This window comes from Lissotriton vulgaris, chromosome 5 (genome assembly GCF_964263255.1).
Source record: "Lissotriton vulgaris chromosome 5, aLisVul1.2, whole genome shotgun sequence".
Classification (NCBI taxonomy): Eukaryota; Metazoa; Chordata; class Amphibia; order Caudata; family Salamandridae; genus Lissotriton; species Lissotriton vulgaris.
Genome location: NC_141693.1, coordinates 363673728 through 363699880, shown reverse-complemented (window position 1 = coordinate 363699880; position 26153 = coordinate 363673728). Strand labels below are relative to the sequence as shown.

At 48.0% G+C, this 26153-nt stretch overlaps 1 protein-coding gene across 2 annotated transcripts in view; it reads left to right on the top strand.

The window, feature by feature from the left end:
* Positions 1-26153, top strand: part of ZBTB17 (zinc finger and BTB domain containing 17) — a 330328-nt gene that overhangs the window by 240231 nt on the left and 63944 nt on the right. For both annotated transcript variants that reach the window (XM_086921685.1, XM_086921684.1), the window contains exon 11: positions 59-179. In XM_086921685.1, coding sequence (XP_086777811.1) covers positions 59-179 — 121 coding nt within the window. The remainder of the gene's footprint in view (positions 1-58; positions 180-26153) is intronic.

Sequence of the window (26153 nt, the reverse complement as noted above, 5' to 3'; positions counted from 1 at the left end):
TCTTCAATTGACAAACCTTGTGTGTTCCTGATCTTTTATTACCCATGTCCTCCAACAGGTGAAAAACCATGCCAGTGCCTAATCTGTGGAAAGGCCTTCACTCAAGCCAGCTCACTGATCGCACATGTGCGGCAGCACACGGGAGAGAAGCCGTATGTGTGTGAACGATGTGGGAAAAGGTAAGATCCAAAGTATCCTGACTCCTTTTCTCTGTACTTTTCCATGCAGAGTAAATCCTTAACCTCCAGAACTAATACATATATTAACCCAGAAAAAATCATGGTGTACACTGCCCTCAAAGCAGTACCTGCCTCTGCCCCTAATAGCAGGGAGCAGTTCCTCTTCTAGGTCACTTGCACCTTTTTCGGGCTGCAATGGAGTATAGTTATGTAGCCTGTTGTGAATTATTGAATACAGTTGGCTGGGTACCCACAAATAGCAATGATTCCTTTGCAGTTTGTGCGCTGGAGTTGCCCAGCCTGCACTGATTAGTCGTCAATAAGTGGATCTGGGATGTGACTTTCCAGTGCAATTTTTCATGTTCAGTTTGTTAGCCTCTGTTGTCCACTCCACTTTGACAGTATGCAACTATAAGAGCGTCCTAATGTGACAGCCTAAGACTTTTATATTTACTTTGTGTCAGTGTGCTGCTTTGTTCAGAACTGATCTGATTTTAGAATTCCTGGGTCTTTAATCACTCTGGGCAGAATGTTTTGAAATTATTAGATGTTGGCATCAGAGGGCCCAGATTTATACCTTCGGAATAGGCAGGTTTTCGCCTTCTTCCAGAATTTTAGGTGATTTTGTGTAGTTTGGCAACAAGGAATTCCAAATATTTGTCACTTGGACTGAGAAAGAGGATCATCCAGTGGACTTTTTCTATAGTCTGTGACAGCAAGTCAAGTGACTTGTTTTTAATTTCTAACTCTTATTGTAAGTTTTGTGTGTCTTTTATGATGAACGTTTCTATCTGACTGCCTAAGCCACGAAGCACCCGATGCACTACTTTGCCGCTTGCACCCCTGCCCTGAACCTGAGAAATGCAAACATTTCTTCCACCCAGCGGAGCCGCTGCGACCTCCTGGCGATCGAGCCAGGATACTGTCGCGCTGCATGGGGCAGAATAACCGCTCTCAAAGTAACAGTGGCTGCAGATCTGGTCGCTGACCTTACGCTGCCGGAGCCCCCGTTGCGCTTATGCTGCCGCTGACTTGAGGAGCCGCTACCTTCTCGCGCGTGGCTGGGCCTGCCACCCTCTGGCGGGGTGCCCCAGCCTACCATACCTGTTTGAGGCGGCGGGCCTGTGTGTACACCGAGACGCTGGTGCTACCGAGGAGACGTGGACAGGCACGGGCGGTGAGTGAGTTGCGCTGTTTGCTGGTACCCCTGCGCCCGCTGAAGCACTTGCGCTGCTACAGGCCTGGCTTACCTGCTCTGGCCTCGCGGGGGCGGCGCTGCACCTCCTTCCTGGGTACAAACGACTGCGGCCTGGTGGGCCATACTTGGTGGCCCCAACAGCTGCGGATGCCGGCTGCTGCGGACTCAACACCAAGTGCGAGGTTGGAAACAGGCGATAGCCACTGTGATGCCCCAGCAGCTGATAAACACGAGCCCGACCATCGCGGTGCGGCCGTGGCTGACCCCTGCGGTCTCTTCCTCTGCTGAGCCTGGGGAGGGGGGTTGATCTGCTGATACCGCGAAGGACAGCGCTGAACTCCCATCCCAAAGTCCACATTGCAGGACTACAGCACCTCCCAAAGCTAGAGCAAACCCAATTGACCCTCCGTCGGGACCTTGCCCCATCCCCCACCCCCCCTTCCCTCCCCCTTTGGGACTGAGGAGGGAGGAAGAAAGGCGCCCTCTGATCTGACCACTTCTGCTGGCCTGGGGCCCTGCGGGTACCGTCCCGATCACCCGCTGCCCAGCTCTCCAAGCTGACACCTAGCACCCGCCACGCCCAGTGGCCCACAACTCTACACCCCGGGCATATACCGGGCGGGGACAACACAGCACTGTCTCTTCAGGACTCCAATCCAGCGCGCGTACTCACGCTCTTGCCAGCGGCTTTGTTCTGATCGGCCTCAGAACCAACCGCCTTAGCCTGTACCTCCCTCCGGTACCCCTGAAGCTCATAAGGAACAGTCTAGAACTGAGACTCATGCAAATGACTATGGAGCTCTGATGTCACCCCTACAAAATTGCGATTAGTGAAACCATCTAAAAAGAGTATATATTGAGAATAGCCTGCCCCAGTTGCCACCAGCTCCCCACTCGCCGAGCTTGCGACCCTCGCCGCGGGACACTGGGCGCAACTAACAAGGTCGCACAATGGTCCCTCCCCGAATACAGCCGGGCCACCGCCCCCCCGCTCCGTAGCCATGGGGATACCAGACAGGCGGCAACCAAAACTCAACTTCAACACCCGCAAGACTGCCCGATCCCAGACAGAGCCTTATGAAGATCAACCCGACGCGCCAATCACTTCTACCGCAGATCTAAAAGAACTATTGCTGTTGATGCAGTCGAGCCTGACATCCATTGAATCAAAAATTGACTCTATGAACGCTAGGCTGGATGGCCTTACGGACAGGGTGGAGAAGCATGACGATCGCCTAACTGAGACGGACCAATGAATATCTGACCGAAAGGATGCCTCCGGCACCACCACAAGCTGCACACTTGAGATGGAGGGTCCTGAAGGTGATAGCTGCTAAAAACGAAGATTTAGACTCTCGCTCGAGAAGAAACAACCTACGAATTCTTGGAGTACCAGAATCGACAGCCACCGGCAAGATGGAAGAATATGTAGATCGTCTTCTCATCACACTATTTGGCAGAGGTTTTTTCACCAGTCCTCGTTGTCGAAAGAGCACATCAGTCATTGGCAAACCGGACTGCTCCTGGGATCCTCCGCCTCTTTAGAGAAAAAGGACAACTTAAACAAGGGGGAAGGAGATATCAATCTATCCAGACTTCACCATGGCCGTCCAAGACCAAACACGAAAATTCCTCCAGCTAAAGAAAAAACTGCAACAACTCAAAATGCCCTATGCTATGCTGTTCCCGGCCCACCTCAAAAGTAATGCATCAAGAAAAACATTTCTTTACGAATCCGCAACATGCCCAGGATTTCCTCAAGACCCTGCCCAAACAAACCACATGCCGGCCATCCCCTGCACATCGCCCGGAAGGAAATGGTGGTGCATCCAATATTGAGTAAACCCTAGGATGACTGACCCAGAAACTGTAATGATATGCACTATGCCCCTGCAAACACGCTCGTTCTCCTAAGAACACGGCGGATATCGAACTGGCCCACGTAACTCCGCCCATACTATACAGACTGGAAAACATGCAGAGTCCAGAACATACACCTCACAGGAAAGCCTGAGAGGTCACAATTGACAACGTATACCGAGACAATGAAAAACTTGCTCCTTGATCTCTATTACAATTGCCATCCTGCACAGCACTTCTGCTTCCCTTCAACTGTGCCCAGCGCTGGAAGTAGATTAATGCCTCACTTCTGCAGCATCTATACAAGTGAGCAACCCAAACGACCCTTGAGGGCTTGGGCAAACGTTAATGAAAAAGTAAAGGTGCCTTCAAGGGAATTTATTCTGATAATTACTTGAACTTATTAGGCTCAGTTATGGGGACAATTTAATGGTCCCTAGGTTGGAAATTCAATCCAAAAATGAAATTGAACATTTCTTCAAGTTGTGTAGGCATACAAAGAAATACAATATTACTTTGAAAATCTTTGAAAATGCACAAAAGAGAAACAAACAAAAACGGGTGTATATGAAAAAATATCAATTTTATCAAAAAGGATAGGGCAGGAATTCATACAAATATACAAACAGACCCACAGGAAAATATATTCAAAATGGATCAATAAACGTCACTGTAGGCTCTGCAATCACCTTTCCTTGTTACAAAAATTGGAAATAAATTAATATTAGGAAAAGGCGATATTCGACGTTTCAGTCTCTATGTATTCATCTGTGAGACCATCTTCAGGACAGTGTAATTTGTAAGTGTAGTACCCTAGTGTAACATAAAACAAAAATATTTACAGTTACCTAATCGTATAAAATATCATTACACACTCGATATATATCACCTGTGCCCGGGGAACCCTCATCCTGGTGAAACGCACGCTCGCCTACACCCCCATTGGATCTTATGGAGACCCACAGGGCCGCTACAGCATCCTATGGGGAAGGTGATCCACACAATCCATCACACTTGTCTCTTGCTACTGACCCAATACTGATGACCCAGAATTTTTCCGGAACCTTTGGGGCAAAATACTGGACATAGGCTCTATGCACCTGTTATGGGGGGTAGACTTCAATATTACCATAAACCCAACTCTGGATAGGTCGCATCCACAGACTCACCACTACTCTAATGCGCAGTATGCCCTCAAAGGCATTGTGGATGAGCACAACTTCATAGACGCTTGGAGAACTCTCCACCCACAAACCCCTAGAAGGTTCTTGCTATTCCACTGCTCATTCCTCTTGGTCTCGCATAGACAGTTGGCTAATAGACAAAAGATTAGCAACCTGAATGTCGCATGCGTCTCGCCTCTCTTGCACATATTTGCACCATTCTCCTGTACTTCTCACCCTCACACCACCTTATGAAGACCCACCCTACATCTCCTGGCGTCTCAACCCACAAACATTACTAGATCCAGTTTTCAAAGACTAACTCGAGCAAGAAATATCAGACTTCTTCCCCCGAAACGATAACTCGTTCTGCATTACTCTACGGTATGGGAGGCCTTTAATTTTAAGGTTGCCATACGCGGTATCTGCATCGCCAAAAGCGGGGGGGATCTTAAAGATATCCTAACCACACTCCGAAAGTTAGAACTGGATATCAAACAAACGGAACTGTCTATTCAAACTTCACCTACCCCGGAATTGAAAGCGCACCTACGCGACCTACTCACTGATTACCAAGAGATGGCTGAAAGGGAGTGTAAATTTAGAGGGAAATACAATCAGGCACGCCGTTATGGCGAGAGAGAGAGGCCGGGAAAAGCACTGGCCTCTGGATTTCCACCCCCCCATCCTCCCCCGCTTTGCCAATACCATACTAGAGATAGAGGACGAAGATGGCCAAACACATAGAAGCACCTCAGACATAGTTAACATCTTCAAAAGATTCTATAAAAAACTATACAAAACGCACATAAAGCATTCAGTAGATTTTACCCCATTCTTTGAAGACACTGCTATCGCTTGGCTAGGAGGTGGTCAGAGAGAATTCCTCCTTGCACATCACGAAGATGAGGATATTATCTCCGCTATAATGCAACTACAATCTGGCGGGCTCCAGGGTCGGATGGCCTCCTGGCCGAATTCTACAAGACGTTTCGTCATCTGCTCATTCCGGTACTGCGCCATGTCTTTGAAGAAGCTCGGGAGTCGGGTATTCTGCCTCAGTCAATGCGCGAAGCACTAATTATCTCCCTACCTAAACCGGGGAATCCGACTACACAAGTTGACTCGTATAGGCCCCTGTCCCTTATTAATGTCGCCGCCAAGATTCTAGCTAAATTTATCACATCAGTCCTCTTATGACTGTATTGGTCCTCCCCGACCAGTCTGGTTTTGTACCGACCAGGGGCACTTCCCATAATTTGCGCACCCCCTTTGTGATCCTTTTATGATATCGACCCTGACACTAACGCGTTTGATTCCCTGGAATGGGACTATTTAGCCTTTGTACTACATCGCATGGGATTCCCTCTCCCATTCCTAGCCCGGATAAATCTACAATACACGGGCATGCAAGCTACAGCGTTGGTCAATGGCATGCGATCATCCACCTTCACAATAGCCCGAGGCATCAGACAGGGGTGTCCCCTATCTCTCCTCTTGTTTGTCCTGTCCATTGAACCCCTCGCCGCCAAGGTCCACCAACACTTTTGCGACCATGCCATCATCTACCCGGAAAGACAAATATTAATTTCTTTATATGCAGATGATCTCACCCTTTACTTACGAAACCCGGATGAAAGCTTGAACCCCATTCTCAGACTATTCATTCTCTGCGGACGGCTCTCTGGGGTCAATATCAATTGGGGAAAATCCCAAATCTATCCCCTCACCGACTCCACTCCAAGATTCGAACCGGATTATTTCCTAAAATGGTGCGATGACATACTCACTTACCTCTGTATAGTTATCTCCCGCAACCTCGAGGAATTAATGAGGACCAGTTATGGACGCGCATTGGATTCAATAACTGAAAAAATCACAAGGTGGATCGCATTGCCCCTGTCAATGTCTGACAGAGCTGCTCTTATAAAAATGGTAATATTGGCCAAACTATTATATCTATTAGTCAATATCCCCTTCTCCCCCAGCCGATACTTTTTCTTGACCGTTAAGACTCCACTCATAAGACTCACTTGGGGAGGAAAAATAGCCAGACTGCGTTGGGACACTCTCACTCAGCCCTTCTGCGATGGTGGATTCGAAATACCGGACCTGAAGTTATACTTTAGTTGTGCCCAAACCCATTTTGCCTCATCTTGGATACCCCCGCCCCCTCCTACATGCCACACTTTGCGATTGAGGACCGATATATGACCCCGACCCCATGTGCTGCCTATCTGAGCACTAATGCAGTCCCGAGGTGCCTTGCCTTCACCACTGTACAATCACCACTAGCGCATGGCAAGACCTAGCGAACCTCACACAATGCGCTCTGCTATACTCCTACTCCTCTCCAGTAGACCGGATATTCCTGTTAATCAAGAAGGCGGCTGTCGCCTACTCCTCCGTAAGCTGTCCATACAAACCTGGGGACAACTTTATTCTGGGGGCAAATTCCGCACGAGCGAAGAGTTCTTTGGCTCCATAGACCCCTCCCCCTTATGGCGCTTTTACTATGTCAGACTGCGTCAAGACGTGAAACCCCTTACTCCCTGCTTCCCACAGGAGCCCCCCATCATGTCCCCCCTACACGCCCTTCTACAACAAACCACTCCCTCCCAGTGATATCACTACTATACCGCACAGTACAGAAAGAACATGAACCCCCCCCCCCTAGCCAAGGGCAGATGGGAAGAGGAATTGGAACATCCTTTAACTGATGAGCAGTGGTCCTTTTGCTGCAAACAAACAGGCAATATCTCCGCTAACAGCAAATTTCGAATCATTCATTATAAATATGTCCACCGTCTCTACTACACGCCAGCACGACTACATCGCCTACGACTTCGCGATAATGACAGCTGTGACCACTGTGGTAGTGAAGGCGCTGACTTAAACACATAGCCTGGGACTGTCTGCCCGTTCGCCGCTTCTGGACAGAGGTATTTGCGGCATTGGACCACATGACAGGACTACATGTTCCCGATGACCCCCTGACCACACTATTCGGATACACTGAACCTCTGGCTGCCAAAATCCGCAGATACACTTCCCTGCATTCCTCCTCGCCAAGAGAAGGATCGCTTGCAGGTGGGGAAGAGGGAGAGCGCCAACATTTAAGGATTGGCTTCAAGACCTTATCGATTGCCAAGAGCAATTGCATACTTATGCGGAATTCCTACCTCCCTCCTCCGGACCACAGGATATATGGGCACCCCTACAAATATACTTACTGGAACACACCACCACCACGGAATCCACAACCCCCCTTCCCCACCCCCCGCAATACCCCAGTGGAGTGAAGTGAACTGATATGAAAGGAACCCCCGCCCTTGAATGAAACACACTGCACACGGGAGACGATGGGTCCCCATGCAACATGACTCCATACTCTAATGTTCAGAATGCGTCAAAACATACCGGCATGCTTAATATACACACAATGCGATAGTGGAAATGTTATTTTTAATAGGTTGTTGTTTAAAATCACATGCTTACAGCTAACTCTATCGTCCTTAATACTCCCTGCTCCAATTGATGCGGCTGGCTCGTTGTGGTTGTAGACGGCTTGCTGTGTAATCCTTTCCCGTCTTTAACAACTCGTAGCATATCGCATCGCTATGCCGGCCCTTTCAGGTATGTAGGCATTATGCTGTGGATGACACTTTCTACCATTAATAAAGGTTTTCAAATAAAAAAAAAAGACCTTGATCAAATGTCGGGGGATAGTTCCCGAAGTGCACCTGTGTTCGAGGCATGTGGGCTGCTGAATTCATACCAGTGCATAGATCGCCGCCTAGTAAAGGGTCCGGATGATTGCACATTGTTGTCCTGGAAGAGTCTTCGAAGTATCACGAGATAGGTGGCTCCTCCCCTGGACTACAGTGCGCATGGGCATCGACTCCATCCTCAGATTGTTTTTTTCCGCCATTGGGTTCGGATGTCTTTAATTGCCTCTTGTCGGAATCAATAGAAAAACTTTCTTGAGACCAAAAGGTCTTTAGTCTATACGTCGGTATTGTTTTGCGTTAGGCTTTACTTCTTCTAGCTCGGCTCCGAGCCGGATTCTGTACTTCCGCGTGCTCTCGGCGCGGAAGGCCTAGTCGACGCTCCTGACCTATCGACCATCCATCATGGAACGAAGTCCATTCAAGAGATGTCCGGTCTGTAACTCGAAGTACCCCCACATCGACGTCCACCCGGTGTGCAACAAGTGTCTGTCGCCGGACCACGATGTATGGCTTGTTCACGCTTCAGGTCCAAGAAGACACTTAAGCTTCGACGAGCTGTGCGCTTGGAGGCCCAGCAATCTGCTCCGGCGCCTACGGACATCTTCGATGCTGGGGATGTCGAGGACGAATATATCCAGAACGTTTCTGAATCAATACCCGCGTCGGACGTCGAAGAAGACTACGACGCTGATGCAGAGGTGTTCGAAAGCGAGGAAGTCGTCGAGGAGGTAGGAGACGACGACGGTGCCCTCTGGGCCATGGAGGATAGCTCGGACGAGGAGCTTCCTCAAACTGACTCTGGGGCCGTGCCTATTTATAAGGCCCAGGTCGAGGGATCGCCTTCGGGCCTTACCCAAGACCTCGATATGGGTTCCACGGCCCCGCCTTCGGGCCCGGCCACGGACATTACCGAGCAACTCCCTGGCAAAACGAAACCGAAAGTGAAACCTACGGTCTCGACGCCAGATACTGCGCAGGTGCAAGCATCGAAACCGAAAGTGCGCATCGCTTTGGTCGGATCAAAACTTTCGGAGGCTTCGGCGCCGAAGAAGCTGAAGGTGGCTGTCGAGCCGAAAAAGTCAAGTCATGGGCGTCGAGACAAAGTCTGCCGCGCCGAAGGCTAAAGTAAAGGTGGTCGATACTGGCGCGCCGGCGCCGAGACCGGTCGACGCCAGCAAGGGCCTTGTCGACCTGAAGAAGGCTGTCGGCGAACCTAAGAAAAGTCTCGGTGACCCGAAGAAGCGACTCGATGACCCGAAGGTCCACACTACCCCGCGTCCGCACGACAAGGCCAAGGGCGCTGCGCCCCGTGAGTCGACTCAGAAAGTGACCTCGAAGGACTCCGTTGAACCGGCGCGTCCATCCGCCTCGTTCACCAAGAAGGTGACGGACTCCCTGCAACGCATCCATGAAGGCACCGCGGCGGTCGAACCGAAGGACCCTCCGCCTGCGAAGCCTGTGGAGAAACCCGTTAAGGCGTCCACGCCGATCCACTTCACGTTGCCGCCTAAGACGGCGCCGAAGGCTTTCGCTCCTAAGGCAGGGGCCGGCGTGCCCGAACAGGTCTCCTCGGCGCCGAAGGCGTCGTCGGTGGTTCACGGCCCGCGACCTCGACGACCTTCGGGGGATGAGAGTCGGGAACACTTCATCGACGCCGAAACGGGCAGACTTTCCCTCCTGAAGCGTAAAATCACCCCGGAACCCCAACTGGAGTCTTACAAGATCCCTCTCAAGAAGAAGGACTCTGCTTGCTCTCCAGTCTTGGTGGAACCCCTTTCACCACGGACTCATGATGTGTCGCCCACTTACTCAGATGTGGACGCTGGTGAGGGGGATGATGAGGATGAATACAGTTATCCAGTCTATACAGACCCTGAGGATACAAATGAGCCATGGGCAGCTTGTGGTGACCCTGGGGATCCTCATTCAGGACAAGACCCTCAACTCTTTTCTGCAAAGACTTCACCTACGGAAGACTCTGCTGCTTTCAATGCCCTCATTGAACGGGCTGCTAACAATCACAATGTCCAGCTGCATGCAGACCCTGTGGATGTGGACTTCCTCTTTGACACTTTTTCAGTATCAGAAAAGACTGTAAAAACTCTGCCTATGCTAAAAGGTGTTTTAAAGCATGCTACTGAGATCTTTAAAGAACCTACCAGGGCCAGGGTGATAAACCCTAGGATTGACAAAAAATACAAGTCGGCGCCTACTGATCCTACCTACATTAAAGGACAGTTGCCTCTGGACTCCCTTGTCGTCTCGAATGCCCGGAAGAGGGCCAATTCTCAGACTACGGGTGATGCTCCTCCCCCAGACAAAGAATCCAAGGTCTTTGAGGCTTCGGGGAAGAGGGTGGCAGCACAAGCAGCCAACATATGGCGCATTTCTAACACACAGGTGCTTCTAGCGCGCTATGACAGGGCGCACTACGATACACTAGAGACCCTGTTGCAACACCTGCCTGATCAATACAAGGAAGGGGCTGAGATGCTGATTCAAGAAGGGAAGCTAATCTCTAACGCTTCTATTAAGTGTGCTCTGGACGCAGCTGATACCGCGGCCAGAGCTATAAACACCAGTGTTATGCTTCGGAGACATGCCAGGCTGAGAATCTCTGGATTTAAGCCAGACATCCAAACCACCATCCTGAACCAAACGGTTAACCCAGATCACCTGTTTGGCCCAGAGGTTGACACCACCCTAGAAAAAATGAAAAAGGACACTGACACTGCAAAATCCATGGGTGCCTTACAGTCCCAGCAGTTTCAGGGTGGGTCCTTTCGTCGCTCCAGCACTAGAGGCGTCTCAAGGGGTCCGCTCTCCCAGTCCACGCAATACTACAAGGGCAACACCCAGACTACTTACCCCAACAAGAGTCTAGGTGGATATCGTGGCAACAGCGCCAAGGGCAGAGGACGTGGCAACAACAGCTCCAGTGACTCCTTGTCACTGCCCCCCGACCACACAACACCGGTCGGGGGGGAGACTCCAGCAGTTCCTGCCCGTCTGGAAGTCCATCACCATGGACAGGTGGGTCAGAAAACTTATCCAATACGGTTATTGTCTGAAGTTAACATCCACTCCACCCAACATGCCCCCAAGGCACCGGCCTATGTCGGATGAGCACTTGCACTTATTGCAGCAGGAGGTCACCGTCATGCTGCAAAAAGGGGCAATAGAGCTCGTGCCTATGCAAGAAAGAGGCACAGGGGTCTACTCCCTGTACTTCTTAATACCGAAGGACGGGTCCCTCAGGCCCATCCTGGACCTCAGGCCACTCAACTACTACATCCTGTTGGAGCACTTCCATATGCTGACCCTGCAGCAAGTGCTCCCGTTGCTCAGGCAGGGGGATTTTCTCGCAACTTTAGACCTAAAGGATGCGTACTTTCACATTCCACTGCACCCTTCACACAGGAAATACCTCGGGTTCACCATCCAAAACCAGCACTGCCAGTTCAAGGTTTTGCCTTTCGGTGTCACCACGGCACCCAGGGTGTTCACAAAGTGCCTGGCGACAGTGGCTGCGCATCTCAGGAGATGGAACATCCACGTCTACCCCTATCTGGACGACTGGCTCATCCAAGCGAAGTCAGCCCAGCAATGTGCCGCCCACATGTCCCACACCATTCACCTCCTGCACGATCTGGGATTCTCACTGAATTACCCAAAATCCCACCTCCAGCCCGCCCACGTACGGCAGTATCTGGTTGCGACCATAAACACTCTGGCGGCCACAGCACAGCCAAATTCAGTGAGGGTCAGCAGCATTCAATCGCTTATACAAAAATTCAGACCTCAACACTCGCTTCCAGCAAGAGTGTTCATGCAGTTGATAGGCATGATGGCCTCCTGCATTTCCATAGTCCCGCACGCGAGGCTACATATGCGTCCGCTTCAGGAGTGCTTAGCACGTCGGTGGACTCAGGCTCACGGGCAGTTGAAAGACCTAGTGTTGGTGAGCGATCGGGCATACAACTCTCTGCATTGGTGCAATCCACGAAACCTTTGCAAGGGCCGACCGTTCCAAGAGCATGTGCCACAGATCATCCTGACGACGGACGCTTCTCTCCAGGGATGGGGAGCTCATGTACTCCATTACACTGTGCAGGGACTATGGACGCAACAGCAGAGGAAGATGCACATCAATGTTCTGGAACTGATGGCGATCTTCATGGCACTAAAAGCCTTCAAAGTACATCTGTGCAAAAAGGTCGTGTTGATCCGGACGGACAACATGACGGCAATGTACTACATTCAGAAGCAGGGAGGAACACACTCTCCGCAGCTGTCTCATCTGGCTCAGAGCATGTGCAAGTGGGCCGTTCAGAGGAACATCTTCCTTATGGCAGAACACCTCCCGGGCAAGGACAATCAGATGGCGGACCTGCTCAGCAGGCACAGCCACCAAATGCACGAGTGGGAGATACATCCATCAGTACTCCAACCGTACTTCCAAAGATGGGGTCATCCAGAGATCGACCTCTTCGCCACAAGGGAGAACGCAAAATGCCAAAGCTTCGCCGCCAGGTTCCCACACCCACAGTCGCAGGGCAATGCAATATGGATGAACTGGTCAGGCAAATTTGCGTACGCTTTTCCCCCAGCACCCTTGATACCACTGGTGGCACGCAAGCTCAGGCAGCACTCGATGACTCATCCTGGTTGCTCCAACGTGGGCTCGCCAACCATGGTACACCACGTTTCTGGAACTATCCGTGGTACCGCATCAGAGGCTACGTCTCACACCCAGCCTTCTGACGCAGAGCCATGGCGACATTCAGCATCCAGATCCGCAACAGCTCAACCTGGCGATCTGGCTTCTGAAGTCCTAGAGTTTGGCTACCTGCACTTGCCTTCCGACTGTATGGACATCATTCGGGAGGCGAGGAAGACCACCACAAGAGCATGCTATGCGTCAAAATGGAAGCGGTTTGTCATTTATTGTGCAGACCACAACATTAACCCGCTAGATGCTTCTATTCAGAATATCATCTGTTACCTTTTTCCATCTGTACAAATGTAATCTGGCCTATGCTTCCATTCGCATACATCTATCTGCGATGGCCGCTTATCTCCAGAATAGGCAGCACCTCTCCCTCTTCAGGGTGCCTGCCATTAAGGCTTTTCTGGAAGGACTCAAACGAGTCATTCCTCCGCGGACTCCACCAGCTCCGGAGTGGAACCTCAATGTGGTCCTCACCCGGCTGATGGGTCCTCCCTTTGAGCCACTGCATTCCTGTGAGATTCAGTTCTTGACGTGGAAAGTGGCTTTCCTCATAGCGATTACATCACTACGAAGAGTTAGTGAATTACAAGCCCTAACTATCCTAGAGCCATTTATTCAAATTCATTCTAACAGGGTGATGCTTCGCACTAACACTAAATTTCTTCCCAAAGTTGTGTCTCAATTCCATATCAACCAGACTATTGAATTGCCTGTTTTCTTCCAAAATCCTGAGTCATTGGCGGAGAGAATGCTCCACACCCTTGACGTCAAAAGGGCCCTGATGTATTACATCGATAGGACCAAGGATTTTAGGAAGACTAAGCAACTCTTTGTCGCCTTTGCACCACACCACAAAGGTAACCCTATTTCCAAGGCTGGTATTGCTAGGTGGATCGTTAAATGTATCCAGATCTGCTATCTGAAAGCAAAATGTACTCTCACCATTCCACCAAGGGCCCACTCCACCAGAAAGTTGGGGGCCTCTATGGCATTCCTTGGAAACATTCCTTTGGAAGACATATGTAGAGCAGCCACATGGTCTACCACACACACATTTACAAAGCATTATTGTGATGATGTGCACTCCAAACAGCAGGCAGCTGTAGGGCAGGCTGTTCTCAAAACGCTTTTCCAGACTGCTGCAGCTGGCACGGGCGGCCGCCGCTAATGGAGGGACTGCTATATATTCTATGCACAGATATGAATTCAGCAGCCCACATGCCTCGAACCGAATATGCTACTTACCAGCATGCATCTGTTCTTGGCATGTAGGGCTGCTGACATTCATATCGCCCGCCCTCCTCCCCGGCGCCCGTAGTAGCTGCAGAATTCACATATACTTCTAGCATGGTCATCATTCACTGAGTTTCACTCCATCTTGGCCACAATGGCTAAAAACAATCTGAGGATGGAGTCGATGCCCATGCGCACTGTAGTCCAGGGGAGGAGCCTCCTATCTCGTGATACTTTGAAGACTCTTCCAGGACAACAATGTGCAATCATCCGGACCTAACACTAGGCGGCGATCTATGCACAGATATGAATGTCAGCAGCCCTACATGCCAAGAACAGATGCATACTGGTAAGTAGCATATTCGTTCCTTTTGACCATCTGCTCTGGTGCAATTACAGTGTTTGCTGCCAGGGGTTTTCATCATACCAAACTTTCGAAATATTACGTAAGTTGTTAAAAAGGTTTTTGCTTCATCTCTCATATGGTGTTGTACTGCATTAGCAGTGGCAATTTTTCCCATGTTACTGTTTTTTTTTTAAAGTGTACCATCTGGTCACGTGTGCACTTGCCCAAATGCTCACCTGTGCGTACTGCTAGCAAGTTGTAGCATGCGTCGCTTCTGAAATTATTTTAACATCCTAGCAGTGTCTTGCTGCTTTGCTTGTTTTTAATGTTAACCCCTTCAGCGCGGCGCGAATTTTCGCGCTGTGCTGAAGGTTCTAATGAGCCTATTGGCTCATGACGGAACCGTTCCGTCATGAGTATGGAAGGGGTTAAAGATGTCACATGACTGCTAGATCTTGCTAGAACGTTCATTGATTTCATTTCCTTGTACTCTTAGGGAGGTGCCTGGCTCCTGACAACACGGGTGCCCGTCAGGTGATACAACCCAGGGCTCGACAAATCCGAAAAATGGTACTAGTCCTGCAGGTCTAGTACCATGGAAAATCCCCTCGACCTGGCTGCAACCCACTTGACCTCCGTCTCTGAAAACGGAGCAAAAGTGACAAGATAACAAGATTTAAAGGCATCTTCATTGCTCATTCCCTTTGTGAGCAATAAAAATGCCTTTAAATCGTGTTATCTTGTCACTTTTGCTCTGTTTTCAAAGACAGAGGACAAAAGTTAGTTTGACTTCCTACTCGCCAGAAAGGGCGAGTAGGACCTAAAAATAGCTCGTCCTCATCCATTCTCCCTCGCAAATGTGAGCCCTGAACCTGTTTTTAAGGATTTTATTAGTTTTGTTCTCACGTTTTCTTTCCTTACCTTTGTTTTGCCAGTAGCAACACCTACAGGGTAGCCTGGAGGTGGTGTAGGGGTTGCTGGGCCCCAGTTAAAAGCCCCATTTTATTTGGCCAGGACTTTTACTTTCCGGCGCCAGTGCTCTGTTGGGACACGCCCCCTCCTTTAAGAGGGTATTTAAACATGGCTACTTTCGCCTGCACAGCGGCAGCACCGCTGGTGCGCGGCAAGCTCGTCCGCCCCTGGACTGGGTCCAGGACCAGAACCCCTGAACCTTTTGCCAACGGTCATGAAAATCTAATTAAATACACAGGTAAGGCGCTACGTGTGCTTTGCACGCCGCAGCGCCCTCCTTGCACGCGACTTGATTTGATGTTGCCGGCAGATCCTGCGTCATCCACATGCCCAAACTGCAACAGCAACTTTTTAAACCAGGCCCTTGGGCCTTATGCCAATACTTGCGGTTCAACCCATATTAAAGATAAAGTGAATAATTTACATCTTGCACTAATTAATGCCCGTTCCCTTCCTAAACACATATTTGAAATTGCGGAATTAATAGATACAGAACATCATGATGGGTTTTTTATTACTGAAATCTGGGGCGATCAATCATGTAGCCATGGTTTTGGGGTCGCGGTTTCTAAGTACTACTCCCTCTTTAGGTGGGATAGACCTCTAAGGAGTGGGGGTCGTTTAGCTATAATCTTTTGCAGTGAATTAACAGCTTTCAAAGTTGTTATTAACTGGGAGGCATTTTTATTTACATTAAGCAGGTTAAATCAGAAATTATTCACCAAAATACTTGTATACCGCCCACCAGGGGCGAATAAAAACATTTTTACAAACCTTCCAAGTATCAGCGAGAAACAGCTTGCTATCTGACAACTTCTCCATTCTGGGAGATTTTAATTTCCACTTGCAAGCAGTAGAAGATAAAGATACGGCTGCTCTCCTCGATATTGCTAAGTCCTTAGGACTCAATCAGATTATAATGGAAACTACGCACTCAGCAGGTCATATTCTAGACTTTCTTTTTACTATAACCCTTTCATATAAATTATAAATGCATCTCCTTTGGTATGGTCTGATCATTATGTAATTATTTTTAATATTGAAAGTCCAAGCAGACTCTACCAATCAAACAAATCTTCTAAACCAATCATAAATAGGGCCTGGAACAAACTCAATACCGAATTCCTAGCTCACATATTAAGGCACAACCAACCCGAAATTCCTTTAGACTGAGAATTAGCGTCCAACTGTTATTCAGACTGGCTGTCTGATACCTTTCGAGAGCTTGCCCCCCACCAAATGCATATATTCCAAAAGAAAGGAACCATCAGCCCCCTGGTTTACAGACGCCCTGAGGCTAGAAAAGCAATCCTGTACAAGGATTGAAAGGAGCTGGAGGAAATATAACACACCAGACAAACTGGCCTGTAGGCTTGCACTAACTAGATATAAAGACCTTATTATGAACGAAAAAAGCTTTTGCTATGCCTCATTGATTGAGAAGACTTCCAATTCGAACAAGGAATTATTCCAGGTTGTCACTAAACTCGCATCAACCCCTAATAGTAATGACTCCTATCATAGGCAATAGTTCTGCAACACCTTTAGTCTGCACTTTTAAAGAGAAGGTTAATGAGATTTAAAAAAAATATGATAAGACTAACAATCACCTTAAGAGCAGTGGCGGCTCCTCCATATGGGCGTTTGGGCGCCGCCCTACTGCTATCTCGCAGTGGGAGAAGCAGAAACATAGAATGGTAAAAACTACCATTTTATGTTTCTGCTTCTCGCACTGCGAGAAAGCAGACGTGCCTGGTTGGGGGCAGGAGGGTGCTTGGTCCTGCTTGAGGGCGGGGGGGAGGGGGCGGAGTGGCTTGCCCACTGTTGTGGGTATTGCCTGTTTGTCCGGCCCTGGGGCCAACCGAACAGTCAATAGCCATAACAGTTAGCTAACCACTAACCCCCCCCTTCCCGCGAGCAGGACCGCCCACTCTCTTTTTAGGTCGAGCCTAGAACAGCGCAAGCGCTGCTTGCTCGACTTTTAGTAAGGGGGATTTCAAAGTGCTACCCACAAGCTTTTGCTGGCCTCAAGCTTGCGTGCACGCGCGTATCTGCCATCTGCCTTTCTTATGTTTAAGAAAGACAAGGGAACCCAGAAGGTATGCCGTAGGGACCTTGGGCAGTATCAAAAAACAGTGGTCCCTACTCGTGGACACAATGGTACACTAAACTGATAATCACACACCTGATAAGTGTTATGTCTTTTTTCCATCCGGACAAGGAATTTATTTAACAATTCTCTTAATAAAACAGAATGAGTACATTAATAACAAGTGGGCACAGCCATTCAGACAAAACAACGAACAGAATGGTAAAAGGAGCAAAGCAAACATATGTCTGTGTACTTGTAGTCAGTGTTACAGACAAAGATTGTTATAACCACACCATTGCATTTCACAATATTTTAAATGTCATATTGCATAAGGGGGTTTTTTGGTCGACGACGTTTCGATGCCTTAAGTTAAATGAGGGGCATCATCATCAGGACAAGATTATAGTCATTGTTGTCTTTAAATATTAGACTGCCTTTTAACGCAATTCTATACATTTACACAGTACATTGGAAAAAGGAGGAGAAAAGGGGAGAGAAAAAATTACATGAAATTAGGCATGTTGTATTTGAAAACTGCAACCTCATCTCTTCCATTAAAACAGAGTGTGTTCATGTGCTCGTAGTGAAGAAAAACGGCTAATTGTGGATCTCCGTGTCCAGGAATTCGTGAGACAACCGGGAAAGGACTTAATTGTTTGGAAGGGGCGTATTTGAGTGCCAGTGATGACAAAATAACGGCACATTGAGGAGCAAAATATCAAGTCCTGTGAGGGCAGACTATTTGGGCGCAGTGATGGAGACAAGTGTTCCAAATTTCGATGTGACTCTGTGACCGGAGTGAGATCGGTCGGAAATGTGGGCAGTGAAGTTCAATTAACCATGAAACAAAAATATAGACGGAGGCTGAACCGGGATCCGTGGCGCAGTCATGTAGTGAAGGGCACAATTGTTATGAGTGCAAGTGAACATTATACGGAGCATGCGACTGGGAAGAGTAAATGCATAAACCTACGCGTATTACAACAGGCAATGCATCGGATCAGCGGATACTGAGAACGATGGAGGAATCTGGAAAAATAATTTTTCAGCATTGAGACGGTCGAGAGCGACCAGAGGAGTGAGCGGCATGGCGTGCTACTGGTAGAATAATTACCGGTACTGCCTTGTCCAGCGAGGAGAGTTGTCTGGATCGGGAGCGTAATAGCTCGATCTGGGAAGAAAATTCAGTGGAGTCAATTACCCAGCGGGGCATGGAGGGACTGGAGTGAGAGGAAACGGCGCAAGCGGGTTACTTACATGCAGAAGTCAGCGGCGCTGTGGCAGATAGTGGGGGATCTGGTGTTAGAGAGCTCCCATGTGGCAGGTTTATTAAAAGGACCATGTGGTCTGCAGAAAGCGAAGATGGACTGCGGAGGTGGGAGCCGGTTAGGCTGTGAACAGTGAGAAAGGACTGTGGAAGTGAAACCTCTAGGCATGGTGTGCAGACGCGGCGGCCATCTTAAGGTGGTGAATATTGTGAAAAAAGTGAACAATGTTCAAGTTAATCAGGCACACTGCAGTACATAGAATAACATTTAGAGGATTATTTCTTGTAAGCTTTGTTTACAGTAGGGAGGTCCAATCTTCGAGACGAGTCAGGCCATTCCTGATGCTGTTGGTTTTAACGATCCAATGGAGTTCATCCTTGTTGAGCAAAAGGGACATGTCTGCTCCTCGAGGTGGGGGTTTGATGATTATCACAGTCCATACCAAGTCTTTGTCACTGTGACCTTTTTCTGAAAAATTTTCAACAAGCGGTGCATTAGCTGTCTTGCACCTAATCCTGCTTCTGTGTTGGCCAATTCGTAGTTTCACTTTCTGGCTTGTTTGGCCTATGTAAATGAGCATGCATGGACATAAAATAGCATATACAAGATTTGTGGAGTTGCAGTTAGAAAAGTATTTACGGTCAAATTTTATATTTCCATACTCAAAAGTTTTGCCTTCAATGGTTGAGTTGCAATATACACAGTTTCCACATTTTGAATGGCCCAAGAGTGGCGGCAGACCCCATGCATCATTTATTGTAGTTTTGAGGGGTTGCTGTGGTAGGGAAGTTCTCACTAGATGGTCCTTTATATTCTTTGCTCTTTTAAAAGCAAACATGGGGCGGTCCAGAGTCAGTTGACCTGCATTGAGAACAGGCCAGTGTTTCAACACACTTTTTCTGACTGCATTGGAAACCAGGGAAAAGGTGGTCACACAGATTAGCCTATCTTGTTCTTTCTTTTGTTTGGGTTCCAAGAGTGCTTCTCTTAGGCAATACCAAGCCCTTTTGAGAGAGCGACGTACCAATTTTCTGGGATAGCCACGGTTTCTGAGTTTCTTACTGAGTGTTTTGGCCGCTGTAAAGTAATCTTCTTTAAAATAACAGTTACGCCTGATGTGCAAAAAACTGGGAATAGGGGAGTGAGTCCCGTAAGGCCAGAGTGTGGTGGCTGCTGTATTCTAGCAGAGTATTGCGCTCTGTAGGCTTGCGGTGTAGACAAGTAGCAACTCTTCTCATGAAAAGCAAATCATTTTCTCCTTATTATCCCTGTACTCTTACGATACTTACACTAACACCAGAAATTATCTCGACAAACCTGTCTGATATCTTTAACATCATGTTTTCTACAGGTATATTTCTGTCTGTTTGGAAGCAATTCAGAAAAGGGGGTGGTGATGAACAGAGTGTCTGAATTGAGCAGACCACTCTTACCCAGTCCAAAGATCAGGGCTTGATCCATCACCGTTATTTATCTCACTGCCCCATCCCAGCTCAGAACCTGGCTATATGCAAATCAGTCTGTCCCTGGCCCAGTGCATCATGGGAACAGGGCAGACTAAACTACCAAGCCAATTCTTCACCAGAAAGGAGACAAGCTACCGGGGACCGGTTTCTGGCATTTCAGCCGTCTTCGGCCCGGCTTGCTTGAATCCTGATGGAGCAGTGAGAAAGGGACTCATGTCTGAGTATACCCTGCCACACCTATAGTGGCCAAAATCAATTCAGAAAAGGGGGTGGTGATGAACAGAGTGTCTGAATTGAGCAGACCACTCTTACCCAGTCCAAAGATCAGGGCTTGATCCATCACATCTCACTGAGTATTCTGCTTAATTCAGAAACTCTGTCCATCACCACCCCTTGTTGTTTAATTATTTTGTCCACCATAAGCGTGGAAGGGTATACTCAGATGTGAGTCCCTTGCTCATTGCACCATCAGGATTCAAGCAAGCCGGGCCAAAGACGGCTGTAATGCCAGAAACCGGTCCCCGGAAGCTTGTTTCCTTCCCAGTGAAAGAATTGGCTCTGTAGTTTGGTTTGCCCTGTTCCCATCATGCACTGGGACAGGAACAGACTAATTTGCATATAGCCAGGTTCTGAGCTGGGATGGTGCAGTGAGCTAAAAACCGGTGTTGGATCTAGCCCTGATCTCTTTACTGGGTGAGAGTATTCTGCTTAATTCAGAAACTCTGTCCATCACCACCCCTTGTTGTTTAATTATTTTGTCCACCATAAGCGTGGAAGGGTATACTCAGATGTGAGTCCCTTGCTCATTGCACCATCAGGATTCAAGCAAGCCGGGCCGAAGACGGCTGTAATGCCAGAAACCGGTCCCCGGATGCTTGTTTCCTTCCCAGTGAAAGAATTGGCTTTGTAGTTTGGTTTGCCCTGTTCCCATCATGCACTGGGACAGGAACAGACTAATTTGCATATAGCCAGGTTCTGAGCTGGGATGGTGCAGTGAGCTAAAAACCGGTGTTGGATCTAGCCCTGATCTCTTGACTGGGTGAGAGTATTCTGCTTAATTCAGAAACTCTGTCACCACCCCTTGTTGTTTAATTATTTTGTCCACCATAAGCGTGGAAGGGTATACTCAGATGTGAGTCCCTTGCTCATTGCACCATCAGGATTCAAGCAAGCCGGGCCGAAGACGGCTGTAATGCCAGAAACCGGTCCCCGGAAGCTTGTTTCCTTCCCAGTGAAAGAATTGGCTTTGTAGTTTGGTTTGCCCTGTTCCCATCATGCACTGGGACAGGAACAGACTAATTTGCATATAGCCAGGTTCTGAGCTGGGATGGTGCAGTGAGCTAAAAACCGGTGTTGGATCTAGCCCTGATCTCTTGACTGGGTGAGAGTATTCTGCTTAATTCAGAAACTCTGTCCATCACCACCCCTTGTTGTTTAATTATTTTGTCCACCATAAGCGTGGAAGGGTATACTCAGATGTGAGTCCCTTGCTCATTGCACCATCAGGATTCAAGCAAGCCGGGCCGAAGACGGCTGTAATGCCAGAAACCGGTCCCCGGAAGCTTGTTTCCTTCCCAGTGAAAGAATTGGCTTTGTAGTTTGGTTTGCCCTGTTCCCATCATGCACTGGGACAGGAACAGACTAATTTGCATATAGCCAGGTTCTGAGCTGGGATGGTGCAGTGAGCTAAAAACCGGTGTTGGATCTAGCCCTGATCTCTTGACTGGGTGAGAGTATTCTGCTTAATTCAGAAACTCTGTCCATCACCACCCCTTGTTGTTTAATTATTTTGTCCACCATAAGCGTGGAAGGGTATACTCAGATGTGAGTCCCTCACTCATTGCACCATCAGGATTCAAGCAAGCCGGGCCGAAGACGGCTGTAATGCCAGAAACCGGTCCCCGGAAGCTTGTTTCCTTCCCAGTGAAAGAATTGGCTTTGTAGTTTGGTTTGCCCTGTTCCCATCATGCACTGGGACAGGAACAGACTAATTTGCATATAGCCAGGTTCTGAGCTGGGATGGTGCAGTGAGCTAAAAACCGGTGTTGGATCTAGCCCTGATCTCTTGACTGGGTGAGAGTATTCTGCTTAATTCAGAAACTCTGTCCATCACCACCCCTTGTTGTTTAATTGTTTGGAAGCAAGCCTCCGTCCTTCCTCTTATTAAAAAACAAAACAAATCCGAGCTGCATGGACCCCAGCAATTATTGTCCAATATTATGTCTTCCACTTCCTTTCAAAATCATTTAAAACAAGGGGCTTGTGCCTGGCCCTACACACAGTAGCCTTCACCACAGTGTGAACAAATATTGCATGCAAATATTAAAATTGTGATGGTTATTGTATAGTTTCAGTAAAATTGTTTATGGCTGAAATAAATAGGCCAAATTGCTTACCAACCATTGTTTCCGTCAGTTGGTATGTGTACTTTTATAGGTTTACATCAAAAGATTGAATACTATTCGTTAGACACAAGGATATTTAGCTGTCTCTACATTGTGCAGGGAGTTTCACATTTCCCTACATGCCCATGAGGTTTCAAGACATTTCAATGTGGATTTTCATTAATAATATCGTACATGTTTTAGGATTTGTAGACATTCGTTGTGAAGCACGGAGTGGCTTTTATACTTTGTTACATAAAGTAGTTGGTTATGGCGCCAACCCAAAACTGTTTTCTTTTTTTTCCTTTCTACCAGAGTTGGACGTTTCTAGATTTTTTTCACACTCCAGATGTTTTTTTTAGATGTGTTTTTTTAATATGTGTGTACATGAAGGAGACTCAGCACTTACATTTCTTGTAAATATGCCTTTTTCCAATCTCACCATGTTGTCTTCTATTGTTTTGGTGCTTTGATTTGTATTTCCGTCACTCTTGACTCATAATAACTTTTGCTTGCAGTATCAGCTTAGAGTCTGAGAATATGCTGACATTAAGTCGTTATTTAGCACACACACCTAAAAATATCTCTATAACTTGAAATACTGCTAATATTTTTGTACTTAAGGCCACACTATCATAGACGAGACACGTTTGTGGAAATTCCACAGTGGTTTGTCATCCTTATTTTAAATGTGTATAGATTTCACCTCCAAAGAAACATACAAAGTGCTCCTTTCTGAGTGTGGTACTGTCTGCAATGCACTTTACAGAGAGGCACAATGGCGGAAATGTGCTGGTTGCGCATTGCCTACTGCAGATAGATGGGGGTTTAATCACACTTGTATGCTGGTATTTGAAAGCTGTTGTAATGTGCAAGGAATTATGCACTGGTGTTTAAAATACTTGCTTTCTTTACAGTAAACAGGGCGGCCTTTGTCAATGGCGTGATGTTGCTAGTAAATTGTGGAGAGAGTCCGCATTGTAGACCTGAATGGCTCTACAAGCCATCCCGATCACTGGTGCAATCAAGGGATAGTGACAGGTGTTCTACAAAACACGTGTGTGCTCACATTTATGACCATTAAACAAGCTTCAGTTCTGAAATGACGAGACTGAAGGAACCACAATGAGTCTCTTTGACGTTACATCACAGGCAGTGAAGGGGGACACTGCTGCAGAGTGAAGTTTTTTTCTTCACCCTGAGGGTGAGGGCAAATACGAAGAGTCCGATAGGAACTAGTCTCAGCAGCTGCTTTTTAGATCTGCCGTTGCTGAGTACCAGAAGGACCCGGCCGACTTAAAACATTTGGCTCATGGTCAAAAACAAAAGCTCTAACATGTTTACCCAAGTCTTACCTTTCATATTAGTCAACAGACGTCATTCAGGCAAGAGAACTCCAGATTTTCTAAGCAAAAAAGTGGCTAATTTTTGTCTGTCTCCTGCATGAAATTGCCTCTGCTTCACCAGAATTCAGGAGGATGGGTGCCTTTTCCCGATTCAGTTTTTTCTTTTTAAATCTCCCCCTTACCTCTTCTGAAACATTGACATGTGTGCCCATCGGTTCCCGACCTTCAGCCATGCTCTTAAATGAAAGCTGATCCCTGGAACCTCTGACGCCGACTCCGCTTCTCACCAGGGAGTGGGAGACAGGTGCAAGGACTGCCGGATTCCGCTTTTCCCCATGCGGGGGGACTGGTGCATGGACTGCCGGACTATGCTTTTCACCAGGTCCTGTATTGTAAATCCACCGATGCACTGTGTGTTAAACCAGGGAGCAGTGGTTTGTTGGCTGGATTCAGAGTGGTTTAGCTAATTGTTTTAATTCTGTCCTTTTTGAAAATTATTCAGCCTTTGAAATAGGAATCGGTAAAACATTTGTGTCGCCCACTGACCCATGGTACAGGCGTCTTTAAAACCCGGGCGGCTGGCCTAAGTCCACAGGTATTAAACATTGGCAAGAACAGAGCAGCCTGAAACCAGGACCGTTGGTATGGCGATAAACGGGTCATGAGGATCGGGCAGAGGTCGCACTTCAAGCTACCCTGACCGGGGCCATAACCCGAGCAACACGGACCGGGCAGAGGTTCCGAACTGAAGAACCAGGACTGGACAGCTCCGAACCAAGAGCGTGTAAAGGTGAGACGCAACCCGCAGCACCGGGAAGTCGTAGACTGAACGACCGTGTGTGGAAAGGGGTTTAGGGGAGGCGCATAAGCCACCCACCACGATGGTGGATCCGCGAAGGCCTCGCATGGGCTTGCAGCACTGGTGGGTGGCAGACACGGTGCACACTGGAGCTCTGATCCCCGGGTCGGGGCACTGATTCCAGAGTAGAAGCAGGCTCATATACACTCTCAATGTGCATGAAAGATATTGTTGGAAATTAGCATTGTCCACTCACCGTCTAAACAAGTGGCAGTTCTCGCGATTGCTATCGTAAAACAAAAACGCCCGCGAGTGGTGCGCGCGTGCCACCGCGAAACACGTGGTTTCAATTATTACACCCGTGTCTGGGCACAATAATTGAAAGCACATGGTCTTTGGTGCACGTAACAGACACCAATAGGCCATGGGCGGAGCAATGCGCCTCCTTCGGCCTATTGCGTGCTGGCTTTCAAAAAAACTCACACCAAGGCCAATAACTTGCCAAAGAAGGAAAGGCACATGCTCCTGCCATTCCTAGGTCAGTCTGCTAAACCCAGTTTTTCACCTACTAAATGTCTTGTGCTGCGCGGCCAGTGCTGCGCACTGCAACGCTAGGCACGAGACTTAAAAATCATGAACATAGATTTATCCAAATATTTTCAGGCTCATCAAATTCTAGACTCAAAACAGTTTGGATTCTGACCAGGACATAGCACTGAAACTGCCCTGGTCAGAGCAACGGAAGTGATAAGGATGACAATAGATAGAGAGGGATCCGCAGCCCTTATCCTTTTGGATTTATCGACTGCGTTCGATACAGTGGGCAATACATTCCTGATTCACCATTTAGCACCGTTTCGTAGAAATAGGGATTAAGGAGAAAGGCCCTGGGTCTGCTTTCCTCCTTTCTCACAGACAGGAAACAAACGTTCACGCTGGGTAAATTTGAATCAACACCATATACTCTACCTTGTGGAGTGCCACTGGGATCGTTGTTGAACGCTACCCTTTTTAATGGTTGTGTGGCTAAGTTGTCCCCACTTATCACAATTTTTAACTTGAAGCAAACTTCCTATGCTGATAACACAATTGGTAGACCCTGCCTCCAATAAGGATTCTTCAGGTCCGCAAAGATGTCAAGACTGTATTGAAGCAGTGAACTGTTGGAGGAGCAGACACTGTTTGAAGTTCTATTCGAACAACAGAGGTTATTGTATTTGGGAATCCCTCCTCAGCCAGGTCCCCTAATTGGTGGCCAGAACAACTGAGTCAACCTCCAATTCCTGTCCTTAAAGCTAAAAGCATGGGAGTCATCATTGATGACAAACTCAATATGGGTGCCCAAGTGTCCTCTGTGGTATCATCAGCCTACCACATCCTTAGA